Source organism: Bombina bombina, chromosome 6 (assembly GCF_027579735.1).
Source record: "Bombina bombina isolate aBomBom1 chromosome 6, aBomBom1.pri, whole genome shotgun sequence".
Taxonomy (NCBI): domain Eukaryota; kingdom Metazoa; phylum Chordata; class Amphibia; order Anura; family Bombinatoridae; genus Bombina; species Bombina bombina.
Window position 1 is genome coordinate 839,083,870 of NC_069504.1, and position 20,252 is coordinate 839,104,121.

Below are 20,252 nucleotides of genomic sequence, written 5' to 3' on the forward strand. Positions count from 1 at the left end.
ACTGGATTCGGACACAAAGAAGGTACAACTATCTCCTGGTTAATATTTTTGTTGGAAACAACCTTCGGAAGAAAACCAGGCTCAGTACGTAAAAACCACCTTATCTGCATGGACCAGATAGGGCGGAGAACACTGCAGAGCAGATAACTCAGAAACTCTTCTAGCGGAAGAAATTGCAACCTAAAACAAAACTTTCCAAGATAATAACTTAATATCTATGGAATGTAAGGGTTCAAACGGAACCCCTTGAAGAACTGAAAGAACTAGATTAAGACTCCAGGGAAGAGTCAAAGGTCTGTAAACAGGCTTGATTCTAACCAGAGCCTGAACAAACGCTTAAACGTCTGGCACAGCTGCCAGCCTTTTGTGAAGTAAAACAGATAAAGCAGAGATCTGTCCCTTCAGAGAACTCGCAGAAAATCCTTTCTCCAAACCTTCTTGTAGAAAGGAAAGAATCTTAGGAATTTTTATCTTGTTCCATGGGAATCCTTTAGATTCACACCAACAGATATATTTTTTCCATATATTATGGTAAATTTTTCTAGTTACAGGCTTTCTAGCCTGAATAAGAGTATCTATTACAGAATCTGAAAACCCACGCTTTGATAAAATCAAGCGTTCAAACTCCAAGCAGTCAGTTGGAGGAAAACCAGATTCGGATGTTCGAATGGACCCTGAATAAGAAGGTCCTGTCTCAAAGGTAGCTTCCATGGTGGAGCCGATGACACATTCACCAGGTCTGCATACCAAGTCCTGCGTGGCCACACAGGAACTATCAAGGTCACCGAAGCCCTCTCCAGATTGATCCTGGCTACCAGCCTGGGAATGAGAGGAAACGGTGGGAATACATAAGCTAGGTTGAAGATCCAAGGTGCTACTATTGTATCCAATAGAGTCGCCTTGGGATCCCTGGATTTGGACCCGTAACAAGGGACCATGAAGTTCTGACGAGAGGCCATCAGAACCAAGTCTGGAATGCCCCATAATTGAGTTATTTGGGCCAAGATTTCCAGATGGAGTTCCCACTCCCCCGGATGCTCCTTCATCGCCAGGGAACTCCTTGTTACCCCCTGATGGTTGATATATGTAACAGTCGTCATGATGACTGATTGAAACCTTATGAATTTGGCCTTTGCTAGTCGAGGCCAAGCCTTGAGAGCATTGAATATCGCTCTCAGTTCCATTATGTTTATCGGGAGAAGAGAGTCTTCCCGAAACCATAGACCCTGAGTTTTCAGGGGTTCCCAGACCGCGCCCCAGCCCACCAGACTGGCGTCGGTCGTGACAATGACCTATTCTGGTCTGCGGAAGCTCATTCCCTGTGACAGGTTGTCCAGGGTCAGCCACCAACGGAGTGAATCTCTGGTTATTTGATCTACTTGTATCGTCGGAGACAAGTCTGTATAATCCCCATTCCACTGTCTGAGCATGCCCAGGTGCAATGGTCTTAGATGAATTCGTGCAAAAGGAACTATGTCCATTGCCGCAACCATCAACCCTATTACTTCCATGGGCTGCGCTATGGAAGGAAGAAGAACAGAATGAAGTACCTGACAAGAGCTTAGAAGTTTTGATTTTCTGGCCTCTGTCAGAAAAACCTTCATTTCTAAGGAAGCTATTATTGTTCCCAAGAAGGGAACTCTTGTTGACGGGGACAGAGAACTTTTTTCTATGTTCACTTTCCACCTGTGAGATCTCCAAACAGTGTTTTACCCTTGAAAGGGATGTTAAGCAAAAGCGCTCTGCGCGCCACGATAGCAAACCCTGAATTATTCGCCGCTTAATCTAGCTAATTGCAAAGCGGCATCTAAAATAATAAAGAGTTAGCCAATTTAAGAGCTTGAACTCTGTCCAAAACCTCCTCGTACGAAGATTCTTTATTGAGCGACTTTTCTAGTTCTTTGAACCAGAAACACGCAGCTGTAGTGACAGGAACAATGCATGAAATTGGTTGTAGAAGGTAACCTTGCTGAACAAACATCTTTTTAAGCAAACCCTCTAACCTTTAATCCATAGGATCTTGAAAGCACAACTATCTTCTATAGGAATAGAAGTGCGTTTGTTTAGAGTAGAAACCGCCCCTTCGACCTTGGGGACTGTATGCTATAAGTCCTTTCTGGGGTCGACTATAGGAACTAATTTCTTAAATATAGGGGGAGGACAAAAGGTATGCCGGGCCTTTCCCACTCCTTATTTACTATGTCCGCCACCCGCTTGGGTATAGGAAAAACATCGGGGGGCACCGGAACCTCTAGGAACTTGTCCATCTTACCTAATTTCTCTGGAATGACCAAATTGTCACAATCATCCAGAGTAGATAATACCTCCTTAAGTAGTGTGTGGAGATGTTGAAATTTAAATTTAAAAGTTACAATATCAGGTTCTGCTTGTTGAGAAATTTTCCCTGAATCTGAAATTTCTCCCTCAGACAAAACCTCCCTCCTGGCCCCTTCAGATAGGTGTGAGGGCATGTCAGAACAGATATCATCAGCGTCCTCTTGCTCTTCAGTGTTTAAAACAGAGCAATCACGCTTTCTCTGATAAGTAGGCATTTTGGAAAAAATGCATGCAATAGAATTATCCATTACAGCCATTAATTGTTGTATGGTAATAAGTATTGGCGCGCTAGATGTACTAGGGGCCTCCTGTGTGGGCAAAACTGGTGTAGACACAGAAGGGGATGATGCAGTACCATGCTTACTCCCCTCATTAGAGGAATCATCTTGGGCAATATCATATCTATGGCATTATTATCCCTACTTTGTTTGGACATTATGACACAAATATATCACATATATTTAAATGGGGAGACACATTGGCTTTCATACATATAGAACATCGTTATCTGATGGTTCAGACATGTTAAACAGGCTTAAACTTGTCAACAAAGCACAAAAAACGTTTTACAATAAAACCGTTACTGTCCCTTTAAATTTCAAACTGAACACACTTTATTACTGAATATGTGAAAAAGTATGAAGGAATTGTTCAAAATTTCACCACAGTAACATAAAGCCTTAAAAGTATTGCACACCAAATTTGAAAGCTTTAACCCTTAAAATAACGGAACCGGAGCCGTTTTTACATTTAACCCCTATACAGTCCCAGGTATCTGCTATGCTGAGACCCAACCAAGCCCAGAGGGGAATACGATACCAAATGATGCCTTCTATAAGCTTTTTCAGTGGATCTTAGCTTCCAAAAACAACTGCGCATTAGAGGCGCGAAAATGAGGCTCTGTCTATGACTAGAAAAGGCCCCCAGTGAAAAAGGTGTCCAATACAGTGCCTGCCGTTTTTATTAAAACAATCCCCAAGATTTAACAACTATTAAAAGTAATAATCTGCCAAATATACTTAGTAAAGTAATCGTTTTAGCCCAGAAAAATGTCTACCAGTTTTTTAAGCCCTAATGAAGCCCTTTATTCTTTTACTTAAACTTAAGAAAATGGCTTACCGGTTCCCATAGGGAAAATGACAGCTTCCAGCATTACCGAGTCTTGTTAGAAATGTGTCATACCTCAAGCAGCAAAAGTCTGCTCACTGTTTCCCCCAACTGAAGTTAATTCCTCTCAACAGTCCTGTGTGGAAACAGCCATCGATTTTAGTAATGGTTGCTAAAATCATTTTCCTCTTACAAACAGAAATCTTCATCTCTTTCCTGTTTCAGAGTAAATAGTACATACCAGCACTATTTTAAAAAAACAAACTCTTGATTGAAGAATAAAAACTACATTTAAACACCAAAAAACTCTAAGCCATCTCCGTGGAGATGTTGCCAGTACAACGGCAAAGAGAATGACTGGGGAAGGCGGAGCCTAGGAGGGATCATGTGACCAGCTTTGCTGGGCTCTTTGCCATTTCCTGTTGGGGAAGAGAATATCCCACAAGTAAGGATGACGCCGTGGACCGCTTAAAACTGCATCCTCTATAAGAATCATAAAAGTTAAATTTTGACTATACTATCCCTTTAAGGGTGAGCTTCAATACCTTTTTGAGAACGGTATAGACGTCCATTTCCACTTGTGTGACCAGCAAGTCTGGGGAACAAATTAACTGCTTCATCATACTGATACTGCAATTAAACATAAAAAGGACAGACATATAAGCTGTGAACTGGTAAATGTTAAGTGCTTAGGTGTTAATGCATCTGATTCGAAATGTGAGTCATAGTAAAATCATAGAGCAGATAACTCTTTATCCTAAGCCTATAGTGTCTTCTGGTTTCCTGTTAGTAGACTTCTCCCATATTTATTAATTAAACTTACAATCACCAATTTCAGTATGGCTAATCCACATTGCTTAAAGGGACATTCAAAACTAAATAAATGCTTGATAGAATGATAACATAATAGTCTGAGGATAACATGTATATGTATTTTTTTTTTTTAAAGTTTCATTATTTGTTTAAATAGTGACAAAAAAACTGTAAAGTTGTATTGTCAATAAAACAATGGGAGCTGCCATGTTGCAACTTAGGTTACCTTCTATGCAGTGGCCAATTAGGGACAGTTATAAATAAGTAATTAGAGTGTGCAACCAATGGCTGTGTGGAATATAACAGTGTTCTGCACTTCCATTTCTAACAGGAACTGAAAAGCTCACAATTTCAGAATGGAATTACAGGAAAAGGTGACAAAAACATAATTTATGCTTACCTGATAAATTTATTTCTCTTGTAGTGTATCCAGTCCACGGATCATCCATTACTTATGGGATATTAACTCCTCCCCAACAGGAAGTGCAAGAGGATTCACCCAGCAGAGCTGCTATGTAGCTCCTCCCCTAACTGCCATTACCAGTCATTCGACCGAAAACATGCAGAGAAAGGAAAACCATAGGGTGCAGTGGTGACTGTAGTTTAATGGAAAAATTACCTGCCTTAAAGTGACAGGGCGGGCCGTGGACTGGATACACTACAAGAGAAATAAATTTATCAGGTAAGCATAAATTATGTTTTCTCTTGTGTATCCAGTCCACGAATCATCCATTACTTATGGGATACCAATACCAAAGCTAAAGTACACGGATGACGGGAGGGACAGGCAGGCTCTTTATACGGAAGGAACCACTGCCTGAAGAACCTTTCTCCCAAAAACAGCCTCCGAAGAAGCAAAAGTGTCAAATTTGTAAAATTTGGAAAAAGTATGAAGAGAAGACCAAGTTGCAGCCTTGCAAATCTGTTCAACAGAAGCCTCATTCTTAAAGGCCCAAGTGGAAGCCACAGCTCTAGTAGAATGTGCTGTAATTCTTTCAGGAGGCTGCTGTCCAGCAGTCTCATAGGCTAACCGTATTATGCTACGAAGCCAAAAGGAGAGAGAGGTAGCCGAAGCTTTTTGACCTCTCCTCTGACCAGAATAAACGACAAACAGGGAAGACGTTTGTCGAAAATCCTTAGTTGCCTGTAGATAAAATTTCAGGGCACGGACTACATCTAGATTGTGTAGCAGACGTTCCTTTTTCGAAGAAGGATTAGGACACAAAGATGGAACCACAATCTCTTGATTGATATTCCTGTTAGTGACCACCTTAGGTAGGAACCCAGGTTTAGTACGCAGAACTACCTTGTCTGAATGAAAAATCAGATAAGGAGAATCACAATGTAAGGCAGATAACTCAGAGACTCTACGAGCCGAGGAAATCGCCATTAAAAACAGAACTTTCCAAGATAACAACTTGATATCAATGGAATGAAGGGGTTCAAACGGAACCCCCTATAAAACATTAAGAACTAAGTTCAAACTCCATGGTGGAGCAACAGTTTTAAACACAGGCTTGATCCTAGCTAAAGCCTGACAAAAAGCTTGAACGTCCGGAACTTCTGACAGACGTTTGTGTAAAAGAATGGACAGAGCTGAAATCTGTCCCTTTAAGGAACTAGCGGATAAACCCTTTTCTAAACCTTCTTGTAGAAAAGACAATATCCTCGGAATCCTAACCTTACTCCATGAGTAACTCTTGGATTCGCACCAATATAAGTATTTGCGCCATATCTTATGGTAAATCTTTCTGGTAACAGGCTTCCTAGCCTGTATTAAGGTATCAATAACTGACTCAGAAAAACCACGTTTTGATAAAATCAAGCGTTCAATTTCCAAGCAGTCAGCTTCAGAGAAATTAGATTTTGATGTTTGAAGGGACCCTGGATCAGAAGGTCCTGTTTCAGAGGTAGCGACCAAGGTGGACAGGATGACATGTCCACTAGATCTGCATACCAAGTCCTGCGTGGCCATGCAGGCGCTATTAGAATCACTGATGCTCTCTCCTGTTTGTTTCTGGCAATCAATCGAGGAAGCATCGGGAAGGGTGGAAACACATAAGCCATCCCGAAGGTCCAAGGTGCTGTCAAAGCATCTATCAGAACCGCTCCCGGATCCCTGGATCTGGACCCGTAACGAGGAAGCTTGGCGTTCTGTCGAGACGCCATGAGATCTATCTCTGGTTTGCCTCAACGTCGAAGTATTTGGGCAAAGACCTCCGGATGAAGTTCCCACTCCCCCGGATGAAAAGTCTGACGACTTAAGAAATCCGCCTCCCAGTTCTCCACTCCCGGGATGTGGATTGCTGACAGGTGGCAAGAGTGAGACTCTGCCCAGCGAATTATCTTTGATACTTCCATCATTGCTAGGGAGCTTCTTGTCCCTCCCTGATGGTTGATGTAAGCTACAGTCGTGATGTTGTCCGACTGAAACCTGATGAACCCCCGAGTTGTTAACTGGGGTCAAGCCAGAAGGGCATTGAGAACTGCTCTCAATTCCAGAATGTTTATTGGTAGGAGACTCTCCTCCTGATTCCATTGTCCCTGAGCCTTCAGAGAATTCCAGACAGCGCCCCAACCTAGTAGGCTGGCGTCTGTTGTTACAATTGTCCAGTCCGGCCTGCTGAATGGCATCCCCCTGGACAGATGTGGCCGAGAAAGCCACCATAGAAGAGAATTTCTAGTCTCTTGATCCAGATTCAGAGTAGGGGACAAGTCTGAGTAATCCCCATTCCACTGACTTAGCATACACAATTGCAGCGGTCTGAGATGTAGGCGTGCAAAGGGTACTATGTCCATTGCTGCTACCATTAAGCCGATCACCTCCATGCATTGAGCTACTGACGGGTGTTGAATGGAATGAAGGACACGGCATGCATTTTGAAGCTTTGTTAACCTGTCTTCTGTCAGGTAAATCTTCATTTCTACAGAATCTATAAGAGTCCCCAAGAAGGGAACTCTTGTGAGTGGAAAGAGAGAACTCTTCTTTTCGTTCACCTTCCATCCATGCGACCTTAGAAATGCCAGTACTAACTCTGTATGAGACTTGGCAGTTTGAAAGCTTGAAGCTTGTATCAGAATGTCGTCTAGGTACGGAGCTACCGCAATTCCTCGCGGTCTTAGTACCGCCAGAAGAGCACCCAGAACCTTTGTGAAGATTCTCGGAGCCGTAGCCAATCCGAATGGAAGAGCTACAAACTGGTAATGCCTGTCTAGAAAGGCAAACCTTAGATACCAGTAAAGATCTTTGTGAATCGGTATGTGAAGGTAAGCATCCTTTAAATCCACTGTGGTCATGTACTGACCCTTTTGGATCATGGGTAAAATTGTCCGAATAGTTTCCATTTTGAACGATGGAACTCTTAGGAATTTGTTTAGGATCTTTAAATCCAAGATTGGCCTGAAAGTTCCCTCTTTTTTGGGAACCACAAACAGATTTGAGTAAAACCCGTGTCCTTGTTCCGACCGCGGAACCGGATGGATCACTCCCATTAATAAAAGATCTTGTACGCAGCATAGAAACGCCTCTTTCTTTATTTGGTTTGTTGACAACCTTGACAGATGAAATCTCCCTCTTGGGGGAGAGAATTTGAAGTCTAGAAGGTATCCCTGAGATATGATCTCTAACGCCCAGGGATCCTGGATATCTCTTGCCCTAGCCTGGGCGAAGAGAGAAAGTCTGCCCCCCACTAGATCCGTTCCCGGATCGGGGGCCCTCGATTCATGCTGTCTTAGGGGCAGCAGCAGGTTTCCTGGCCTGCTTGCCCTTGTTCCAGGACTGGTTAGGTCTCCAGCCTTGTCTGTAGCGAGCAACAGCTCCTTCCTGTTTTGGTGCAGAGGAAGTTGATGCTGCTCCTGCTTTGAAATTACGAAAGGAACGAAAATTAGACTGTCTAGCCTTAGGTTTGGCTCTGTCTTGAGGCAGGGCATGGCCTTTACCTCCTGTAATGTCAGCGATAATTTCTTTCAACCCGGGCCCGAATAAGGTCTGCCCTTTGAAAGGTATATTAAGCAATTTAGATTTAGAAGTAACGTCAGCTGACCAGGATTTTAGCCACAGTGCTCTGCGTGCCTGAATGGCGAATCCGGAATTCTTAGCCGTAAGTTTAGTTAAATGTACTACGGCATCTAAAATAAATGAGTTAGCTAACTTAAGGGCTTTAAGCTTGTGTGTAATCTCATCTAATGGAGCTGATTCAAGTGTCTCTTCCAGAGACTCAAACCAAAATGCTGCTGCAGCCGTGACAGGCGCAATGCATGCAAGAGGTTGCAATATAAAACCTTGTTGAACAAACATTTTCTTAAGGTAACCCTCTAACTTTTTATCCATTGGATCTGAAAAGGCACAGCTATCCTCCACCGGGATAGTGGTACGCTTAGCTAAAGTAGAAACTGCTCCCTCCACCTTAGGGACCGTTTGCCATAAGTCCCGTGTGGTGGCGTCTATTGGAAACATCTTTCTAAATATCGGAGGGGGTGAGAACGGCACACCGGGTCTATCCCACTCCTTAGTAACAATTTCAGTAAGTCTCTTAGGTATAGGAAAAACGTCAGTACTCGCCGGTACCGCAAAATATTTATCCAACCTACACATTTTCTCTGGTATTGCAACTGTGTTACAATCATTCAGAGCCACTAACACCTCCCCTAGTAATACACGGAGGTTTTCCAGCTTAAATTTAAAATTTGAAATATCTGAATCCAGTTTGTTTGGATCAGAACCGTCACCCGCAGAATGAAGCTCTCCGTCCTCATGTTCTGCAAATTGTGACGCAGTGTCTGACATGGCCCTAATATTATCAGCGCACTCTGTTCTCACCCCAGAGTGATCACGCTTACCTCTTAGTTCTGGTAATTTAGCCAAAACTTCAGTCATAACAGTAGCCATATCCTGTAATGTGATTTGTAATGGCCGCCCAGATGTACTCGGCGCTACAATATCACGCACCTCCCGAGCGGGAGATGCAGGTACTGACACGTGAGGCGAGTTAGTCGGCATAACTCTCCCCTCGTTGTTTGGTGAAATATGTTCAATTTGTACAGATTGACTTTTATTTAAAGTAGCATCAATACAGTTAGTACATAAATTTCTATTGGGCTCCACTTTGGCTTTAGCACATATAGCACAGATATCTTCCTCTGAATCAGCCATGTTTAACACACTAGCAAATAAACTAGCAACTTGGAAATACTTTTCAAGTAATTTACTATAATATGAAAACGTACTGTGCCTATAAGAAGCACAGAAAAAGTTATGACAGTTGAAAATTAATAAACTGAAAAGTTATAGCATCAAATCTTTGTAAAAAACACAATTTTAGCAAAGGATTGCTCCCATTAGCAAAGGATAACTAACCCTGATAGCAGAAAAAAAATACAGAAATAAACGTTTTTTTATCACAGTCAACTACAATCTCACAGCTCTGCTGTGAGTGATTACCTCCCTCAAAACAAGTTTTGAAGACCCCTGAGTTCTGTAGAGATGAACCGGATCATGCAGGGAAGACAAACTTCTGACTGAATTTTTTGATGCGTAGCAAAAGCGCCAAAAAAGGCCCCTCCCCCTCACACATAACAGTGAGAGAGATCAGTAAACTGTCATAAATTAAATAAAACGACTGCCAAGTGGAAAAAAATAGTGCCCAAAACATTTTTTCACCCAGTACCTCAGAAAATTAAACTATTTTACATGCCAGCAAAAAACGTTTAACATTAATAAATTGAGTGTTATTAAAAAGCCTGTTGCTAGTCCCTGCAAATTAGGCTAAAGTTTTATGCATACAGTATAATTCCAGTGAAGTGCCATTCCCCAGAATACTGAAGTGTAAAATATACATACATGATAGCCTGATACCAGTTGCTGCTACTGCATTTAAGGCTGAGTTTACATTATATCGGTATGGCAGAATTTTCTCATCAATTCCATTGTCAGAAAATAATAAGCTGCTACATACCTCTTTGCAGATTAATCTGCCCGCTGTCCCCTGATCTGAAGTTTACCTCTCCTCAGATGGCCGAGAAACAGCAATATGATCTTAACTACTCCGGCTAAAATCATAGAAAAACTCAGGTAGATTCTTCTTCAAATTCTACCAGAGAAGGAATAACACACTCCGGTGCTATTATAAAATAACAAACTTTTGATTGAAGGTATGAAACTAAGTATAATCACCACAGTCCTCTCACACATCCTATCTATTCGTTGGGTGCAAGAGAATGACTGGTAATGGCAGTTAGGGGAGGAGCTATATAGCAGCTCTGCTGGGTGAATCCTCTTGCACTTCCTGTTGGGGAGGAGTTAATATCCCATAAGTAATGGATGATCCGTGGACTGGATACACTTAACAAGAGAAAACAGAACTTTCCAAGATAACAACTTGATATCAATGGAATGAAGGGGTTCAAACGGAACCCCCTGTAAAACATTAAGAACTAAGTTCAAACTCCATGGTGGAGCAACAGTTTTAAACACAGGCTTGATCCTAGCTAAAGCCTGACAAAAAGCTTGAACGTCCGGAACTTCTGACAGACGTTTGTGTAAAAGAATGGACAGAGCTGAAATCTGTCCCTTTAAGGAACTAGCGGATAAACCCTTTTCTAAACCTTCTTGTAGAAAAGACAATATCCTCGGAATCCTAACCTTACTCCATGAGTAACTCTTGGATTCGCACCAATATAAGTATTTGCGCCATATCTTATGGTAAATCTTTCTGGTAACAGGCTTCCTAGCCTGTATTAAGGTATCAATAACTGACTCAGAAAAACCACGTTTTGATAAAATCAAGCGTTCAATTTCCAAGCAGTCAGCTTCAGAGAAATTAGATTTTGATGTTTGAAGGGACCCTGGATCAGAAGGTCCTGTTTCAGAGGTAGCGACCAAGGTGGACAGGATGACATGTCCACTAGATCTGCATACCAAGTCCTGCGTGGCCATGCAGGCGCTATTAGAATCACTGATGCTCTCTCCTGTTTGATTCTGGCAATCAATCGAGGAAGCATCGGGAAGGGTGGAAACACATAAGCCATCCCGAAGGTCCAAGGTGCTGTCAAAGCATCTATCAGAACCGCTCCCGGATCCCTGGATCTGAACCCGTAACGAGGAAGCTTGGCGTTCTGTCGAGACGCCATGAGATCTATCTCTGGTTTGCCCCAACGTCGAAGTATTTGGGCAAAGACCTCCGGATGAAGTTCCCACTCCCCCGGATGAAAAGTCTGACGACTTAAGAAATCCGCCTCCCAGTTCTCCACTCCCGGGATGTGGATTGCTGACAGGTGGCAAGAGTGAGACTCTGCCCAGCGAATTATCTTTGATACTTCCATCATTGCTAGGGAGCTTCTTGTCCCTCCCTGATGGTTGATGTAAGCTACAGTCGTGATGTTGTCCGACTGAAACCTGATGAACCCCCGAGTTGTTAACTGGGGCCAAGCCAGAAGGGCATTGAGAACTGCTCTCAATTCCAGAATGTTTATTGGTAGGAGACTCTCCTCCTGATTCCATTGTCCCTGAGCCTTCAGAGAATTCCAGACAGCGCCCCAACCTAGTAGGCTGGCGTCTGTTGTTACAATTGTCCAGTCCGGCCTGCTGAATGGCATCCCCCTGGACAGATGTTGCCGAGAAAGCCACCATAGAAGAGAATTTCTGGTCTCTTGATCCAGATTGAGAGTAGGGGACACGTCTGAGTAATCCCCATTCCACTGACTTAGCATGCACAATTGCAGCGGTCTGAGATGTAGGCGTGCAAAGGGTACTATGTCCATTGCTGCTACCATTAAGCCGATCACCTCCATGCATTGAGCTATTGACGGGTGTTGAATGGAATGAAGGACACGGCATGCATTTTGAAGCTTTGTTAACCTGTCTTCTGTCAGGTAAATCTTCATTTCTACAGAATCTATAAGAGTCCCCAAGAAGGGAACTCTTGTGAGTGGAAAGAGAGAACTCTTCTTTTCGTTCACCTTCCATCCATGCGACCTTAGAAATGCCAGTACTAACTCTGTATGAGACTTGGCAGTTTGAAAGCTTGAAGCTTGTATCAGAATGTCGTCTAGGTACGGAGCTACCGCAATTCCTCGCGGTCTTAGTACTGCCAGAAGAGCACCCAGAACCTTTGTGAAGATTCTCGGAGCCGTAGCCAATCCGAATGGAAGAGCTACAAACTGGTAATGCCTGTCTAGAAAGGCAAACCTTAGATACCGGTAATGATCTTTGTGAATCGGTATGTGAAGGTAAGCATCCTTTAAATCCACTGTGGTCATGTACTGACCCTTTTGGATCATGGGTAAAATTGTCCGAATAGTTTCCATTTTGAACGATGGAACTCTTAGGAATTTGTTTAGGATCTTTAAATCCAAGATTGGCCTGAAAGTTCCCTCTTTTTTGGGAACCACAAACAGATTTGAGTAAAACCCTTGTCCTTGTTCCGACCGCGGAACCGGATGGATCACTCCCATTAATAAAAGATCTTGTACGCAGCATAGAAACGCCTCTTTCTTTATTTGGTTTGTTGACAACCTTGACAGATGAAATCTCCCTCTTGGGGGAGAGAATTTGAAGTCTAGAAGGTATCCCTGAGATATGATCTCTAACGCCCAGGGATCCTGGACATCTCTTGCCCAAGCCTGGGCGAAGAGAGAAAGTCTGCCCCCCACTAGATCCGTTCCCGGATCGGGGGCCCTCGATTCATGCTGTCTTAGGGGCAGCAGCAGGTTTCCTGGCCTGCTTGCCCTTGTTCCAGGACTGGTTAGGTCTCCAGCCTTGTCTGTAGCGAGCAACAGCTCCTTCCTGTTTTGGTGCAGAGGAAGTTGATGCTGCTCCTGCTTTGAAATTACGAAAGGAACGAAAATTAGACTGTCTAGCCTTAGGTTTGGCTCTGTCTTGAGGCAGGGCATGGCCTTTACCTCCTGTAATGTCAGCGATAATTTCTTTCAACCCGGGCCCGAATAAGGTCTGCCCTTTGAAAGGTATATTAAGCAATTTAGATTTAGAAGTAACGTCAGCTGACCAGGATTTTAGCCACAGTGCTCTGCGTGCCTGAATGGCGAATCCGGAATTCTTAGCCGTAAGTTTAGTTAAATGTACTACGGCATCTGAAATAAATGAGTTAGCTAACTTAAGGGCTTTAAGCTTGTGTGTAATCTCATCTAATGGAGCTGATTCAAGTGTCTCTTCCAGAGACTCAAACCAAAATGCTGCTGCAGCCGTGACAGGCGCAATGCATGCAAGAGGTTGCAATATAAAACCTTGTTGAACAAACATTTTCTTAAGGTAACCCTCTAACTTTTTATCCATTGGATCTGAAAAGGTACAGCTATCCTCCACCGGGATAGTGGTACACTTAGCTAAAGTAGAAACTGCTCCCTCCACCTTAGGGACCGTTTGCCATAAGTCCCGTGTGGTGGCGTCTATTGGAAACATCTTTCTAAATATCGGAGGGGGTGAGAACGGCACACCGGGTCTATCCCACTCCTTAGTAACAATTTCAGTAAGTCTCTTAGGTATAGGAAAAACGTCAGTACTCGCCGGTACCGCAAAATATTTATCCAACCTACACATTTTCTCTGGTATTGCAACTGTGTTACAATCATTCAGAGCCGCTAACACCTCCCCTAGTAATACACTGAGGTTTTCCAGCTTAAATTTAAAATTTGAAATATCTGAATCCAGTTTGTTTGGATCAGAACCGTCACCCGCAGAATGAAGCTCTCCGTCCTCATGTTCTGCAAATTGTGACGCAGTGTCTGACATGGCCCTAATATTATCAGCGCACTCTGTTCTCACCCCAGAGTGATCACGCTTACCTCTTAGTTCTGGTAATTTAGCCAAAACTTCAGTCATAACAGTAGCCATATCCTGTAATGTGATTTGTAATGGCCGCCCAGATGTACTCGGCGCTACAATATCACGCACCTCCCGAGCGGGAGATGCAGGTACTGACACGTGAGGCGAGTTAGTCGGCATAACTCTCCCCTCGTTGTTTGGTGAAATATGTTCAATTTGTACAGATTGACTTTTATTTAAAGTAGCATCAATACAGTTAGTACATAAATTTCTATTGGGCTCCACTTTGGCTTTAGCACATATAGCACAGATATCTTCCTCTGAATCAGACATGTTTAACACACTAGCAAATAAACTAGCAACTTGGAAATACTTTTCAAGTAATTTACTATAATATGAAAACGTACTGTGCCTATAAGAAGCACAGAAAAAACAGAATTTATGTTTACCTGATAAATTACTTTCTCCAACGGTGTGTCCGGTCCACGGCGTCATCCTTACTTGTGGGATATTCTCTTCCCCAACAGGAAATGGCAAAGAGCCCAGCAAAGCTGGTCACATGATCCCTCCTAGGCTCCGCCTACCCCAGTCATTCGACCGACGTTAAGGAGGAATATTTGCATAGGAGAAACCATATGATACCGTGGTGACTGTAGTTAAAGAAAATAAATTATCAGACCTGATTAAAAAACCAGGGCGGGCCGTGGACCGGACACACCGTTGGAGAAAGTAATTTATCAGGTAAACATAAATTCTGTTTTCTCCAACATAGGTGTGTCCGGTCCACGGCATCATCCTTACTTGTGGGAACCAATACCAAAGCTTTAGGACACGGATGAAGGGAGGGAGCAAATCAGGTCACCTAAATGGAAGGCACCACGGCTTGCAAAACCTTTCTCCCAAAAATAGCCTCAGAAGAAGCAAAAGTATCAAACTTGTAAAATTTGGTAAAAGTGTGCAGTGAAGACCAAGTCGCTGCCCTACATATCTGATCAACAGAAGCCTCGTTCTTGAAGGCCCATGTGGAAGCCACAGCCCTAGTGGAATGAGCTGTGATTCTTTCAGGAGGCTGCCGTCCGGCAGTCACATAAGCCAATCTGATGATGCTTTTAATCCAAAAAGAGAGAGAGGTAGAAGTTGCTTTTTGACCTCTCCTTTTACCAGAATAAACAACAAACAAGGAAGATGTTTGTCTAAAATCCTTTGTAGCATCTAAATAGAATTTTAGAGCGCGAACAACATCCAAATTGTGCAACAAACGTTCCTTCTTCGAAACTGGTTTCGGACACAAAGAAGGTACGACTATCTCCTGGTTAATGTTTTTGTTAGAAACAACTTTTGGAAGAAAACCAGGTTTAGTACGTAAAACCACCTTATCTGCATGGAACACCAGATAAGGAGGAGAACACTGCAGAGCAGATAATTCTGAAACTCTTCTAGCAGAAGAAATTGCAACCAAAAACAAAACTTTCCAAGATAATAACTTAATATCAACGGAATGTAAGGGTTCAAACGGAACCCCCTGAAGAACTGAAAGAACTAAGTTGAGACTCCAAGGAGGAGTCAAAGGTTTGTAAACAGGCTTGATTCTAACCAGAGCCTGAACAAAGGCTTGAACATCTGGCACAGCTGCCAGCTTTTTGTGAAGTAACACAGACAAGGCAGAAATCTGTCCCTTCAAGGAACTTGCAGATAATCCTTTCTCCAATCCTTCTTGAAGAAAGGATAGAATCTTAGGAATCTTTACCTTGTCCCAAGGGAATCCTTTAGATTCACACCAACAGATATATTTTTTCCATATTTTGTGGTAAATTTTTCTAGTTACAGGCTTTCTGGCCTGAACAAGAGTATCAATAACAGAATCTGAGAACCCTCGTTTTGATAAGATCAAGCGTTCAATCTCCAAGCAGTCAGCTGGAGTGAGATCAGATTCGGATGTTCGAACGGACCTTGAACAAGAAGGTCTCGTCTCAAAGGTAGCTTCCATGGTGGAGCCGATGACATATTCACCAGATCTGCATACCAAGTCCTGCGTGGCCACGCAGGAGCTATCAAGATCACCGACGCCCTCTCTTGATTGATCCTGGCTACCAGCCTGGGGATGAGAGGGAACGGCGGGAATACATAAGCTAGTTTGAAGGTCCAAGGTGCTACTAGTGCATCTACTAGAGTCGCCTTGGGATCCCTGGATCTGGACCCGTAGCAAGGAACCTTGAAGTTCTGACGAGAGGCCATCAGATCCATGTCTGGAATGCCCCACAGTTGAGAAATTTGGGCAAAGATTTCCGGATGGAGTTCCCACTCCCCCGGATGTAATGTCTGACGACTCAGAAAATCCGCTTCCCAATTTTCCACTCCTGGGATGTGGATTGCAGATAGGTGGCAGGAGTGAGTCTCCCCCCTTTGAATGATTTTGGTCACTTCTTCCATCGCCAGGGAACTCCTTGTTCCCCCCTGATGGTTGATGTACGCAACAGTCGTCATGTTGTCTGATTGAAACCGTATGAACTTGGCCTTTGCTAGCTGAGGCCAAGCCTTGAGAGCATTGAATATCGCTCTCAGTTCCAGAATATTTATCGGTAGAAGAGATTCTTCCCGAGACCAAAGACCCTGAGCTTTCAGGGGTCCCCAGACCGCGCCCCAGCCCATCAGACTGGCGTCGGTCGTGACAATGACCCACTCTGGTCTGCGGAAGGTCATCCCTTGTGACAGGTTGTCCAGGGACAGCCACCAACGGAGTGAGTCTCTGGTCCTCTGATTTACTTGTATCTTCGGAGACAAGTCTGTATAGTCCCCATTCCACTGACTGAGCATGCACAGTTGTAATGGTCTTAGATGAATGCGCGCAAAAGGAACTATGTCCATTGCCGCTACCATCAAACCTATTACTTCCATGCACTGCGCTATGGAAGGAAGAGGAACGGAATGAAGTGTTTGACAAGAGCTTAGAAGTTTTGTTTTTCTGGCCTCTGTCAGAAAAATCCTCATTTCTAAGGAGTCTATTATTGTTCCCAAGAAGGGAACCCTTGTCGACTGAGATAGAGAACTCTTTTCCACGTTCACTTTCCATCCGTGAGATCTGAGAAAGGCCAGGACTATGTCCGTGTGAGCCTTTGCTTGAGGAAGGGACGACGCTTGAATCAGAATGTCGTCCAAGTAAGGAACTACTGCAATGCCCCTTGGTCTTAGTACCGCTAGAAGGGACCCTAGTACCTTTGTGAAAATCCTTGGAGCAGTGGCTAATCCGAAAGGAAGCGCCACGAACTGGTAATGCTTGTCCAGGAATGCGAACCTTAGGAACCGATGATGTTCCTTGTGGATAGGAATATGTAGATACGCATCCTTTAAATCCACCGTGGTCATGAATTGACCTTCCTGGATGGAAGGAAGAATTGTTCGAATGGTTTCCATTTTGAACGATGGAACCTTGAGAAACTTGTTTAAGATCTTGAGATCTAAGATTGGTCTGAACGTTCCCTCTTTTTTGGGAACTATGAACAGATTGGAGTAGAACCCCATCCCTTGTTCTCCTAATGGAACAGGATGAATCACTCCCATTTTTAACAGGTCTTCTACACAATGTAAGAATGCCTGTCTCTTTATATGGTCTGAAGACAATTGAGACCTGTGGAACCTCCCCCTTGGGGAAAGCCCCTTGAATTCCAGAAGATAACCTTGGGAGACTATTTCTAGTGCCCAAGGATCCAGAACATCTCTTGCCCAAGCCTGAGCAAAGAGAGAGAGTCTGCCCCCCACCAGATCCGGTCCCGGATCGGGGGCCAACATTTCATGCTGTCTTGGTAGCAGTGGCAGGTTTCTTGGCCTGCTTTCCCTTGTTCCAGCCTTGCATTGGTCTCCAGGCTGGCTTGGCTTGAGAAGTATTACCCTCTTGCTTAGAGGACGTAGCACTTGGGGCTGGTCCGTTTCTACGAAAGGGACGAAAATTAGGTTTATTTTTGGCCTTGAAAGACCTATCCTGAGGAAGGGCGTGGCCCTTACCCCCAGTGATATCAGAGATAATCTCTTTCAAGTCAGGGCCAAACAGCGTTTTCCCCTTGAAAGGAATGTTAAGTAGTTTGTTCTTGGAAGACGCATCCGCTGACCAAGATTTCAACCAAAGCGCTCTGCGCGCCACAATAGCAAACCCAGAATTTTTCGCAGCTAACCTAGCCAATTGCAAAGTGGCGTCTAGGGTGAAAGAATTGGCCAATTTGAGAGCACGGATTCTGTCCATAATCTCCTCATAAGGAGGAGAATCACTATCGATCGCCTTTACTAGCTCATCGAACCAGAAACACGCGGCTGTAGTGACAGGGACAATGCATGAAATTGGTTGTAGAAGGTAACCTTGCTGAACAAACATCTTTTTAAGCAAACCTTCTAATTTTTTATCCATAGGATCTTTGAAAGCACAACTATCTTCTATGGGTATAGTGGTGCGTTTGTTTAAAGTAGAAACCGCTCCCTCGACCTTGGGGACTGTCTGCCATAAGTCCTTTCTGGGGTCGACCATAGGAAACAATTTTTTAAATATGGGGGGAGGGACGAAAGGTATACCGGGCCTTTCCCATTCTTTATTTACAATGTCCGCCACCCGCTTGGGTATAGGAAAAGCTTCTGGGAGCCCCGGGACCTCTAGGAACTTGTCCATTTTACATAGTTTCTCTGGGATGATCAAATTCTCACAATCATCCAGAGTGGATAATACCTCCTTAAGCAGAGCGCGGAGATGTTCCAACTTAAATTTAAATGTAATCACATCGGGTTCAGCTTGTTGAGAAATTTTCCCTGAATCTGAAATTTCTCCCTCAGACAAAACCTCCCTGGCCCCCTCAGACTGGTGTAGGGGCATTTCAGAACCATTATCATCAGCGTCCCCATGCTCTTCAGTATCTAAAACAGAGCAGTCGCGCTTGCGCTGATAAGTGGGCATTTTGGCTAAAATGTTTTTGATAGAATTATCCATTACAGCCGTTAATTGTTGCATAGTAAGGAGTATTGGCGCGCTAGATGTGTGCAAGACTGGTGTAGACGAAGGAGGGAATGATGCAGTACCATGCTTACTCCTCTCACTTGAGGAATCATCTTGGGCATCATTTTCAGTGTCACATAAATCACATCTATTTAAATGAGAAGGAACCTTGGCTTCCCCACATTCAGAACACAGTCTATCTGGTAGTTCAGACATGTTAAACAGGCATAAACTTGATAACAAAGTACAAAAAACGTTTTAAAATAAAACCGTTACTGTCACTTTAAATTTTAAACTGAACACACTTTATTACTGCAATTGCGAAAAAGTATGAAGGAATTGTTCAAATTTCACCACAGTGTCTTAAAGCCTTAAAAGTATTGCACACCAAATTTGGAAGCTTTAACCCTTAAAATAACGGAACCGGAGCCGTTTTTATCTTTAACCCCTTTACAGTCCCTGGTATCTGCTTTGCTGAGACCCAACCAAGCCCAAAGAGGAATACGATACCAAATGACGCCTTCAGAAAGTCTTTTCTATGTATCAGAGCTCCTCACACATGCGACTGCATGTCATGCTTCTCAAAAACAAGTGCGCAATACCGGCGCGAAAATGAGGCTCTGCCTATGATTAGGGAAAGCCCCTAGAGAATAAGGTGTCTAAAACAGTGCCTAACGATATTATTTTACAAAAATACCCAGATTAAATGATTCCTCAAGGCTAAATATGTGTATATATGAATCGATTTAGCCCAGAAAATGTCTACAGTCTTAATAAGCCCTTGTGAAGCCCTTATTTACTGTCTGAATAAAAATGGCTTACCGGATCCCATAGGGAAAATGACAGCTTCCAGCATTACATCGTCTTGTTAGAATGTGTCATACCTCAAGCAGCAAAAGACTGCTCACTGTTCCCCCAACTGAAGTTAATTCCTCTCAACAGTCCTGTGTGGAACAGCCATGGATTTTAGTAACGGTTGCTAAAATCATTTTCCTCTTACAAACAGAAATCTTCATCTCTTTTCTGTTTCAGAGTAAATAGTACATACCAGCACTATTTTAAAATAACAAACTCTTGATTGAATAAAAAAAACTACAGTTAAACACTAAAAAACTCTAAGCCATCTCCGTGGAGATGTTGCCTGCACAACGGCAAAGAGAATGACTGGGGTAGGCGGAGCCTAGGAGGGATCATGTGACCAGCTTTGCTGGGCTCTTTGCCATTTCCTGTTGGGGAAGAGAATAT

At 43.4% G+C, this 20,252-nt stretch overlaps 1 protein-coding gene across 5 annotated transcripts in view; it reads right to left on the reverse strand.

The window, feature by feature from the left end:
- GMCL1 (germ cell-less 1, spermatogenesis associated) overlaps window positions 1-20,252 on the reverse strand; it is a 509,303-nt gene that overhangs the window by 285,077 nt on the left and 203,974 nt on the right. For all 5 annotated transcript variants that reach the window (XM_053718223.1, XM_053718225.1, XM_053718220.1 and 2 more), the window contains one exon: window positions 3,990-4,074. In XM_053718223.1, coding sequence (XP_053574198.1) covers window positions 3,990-4,074 — 85 coding nt within the window. The remainder of the gene's footprint in view (window positions 1-3,989; window positions 4,075-20,252) is intronic.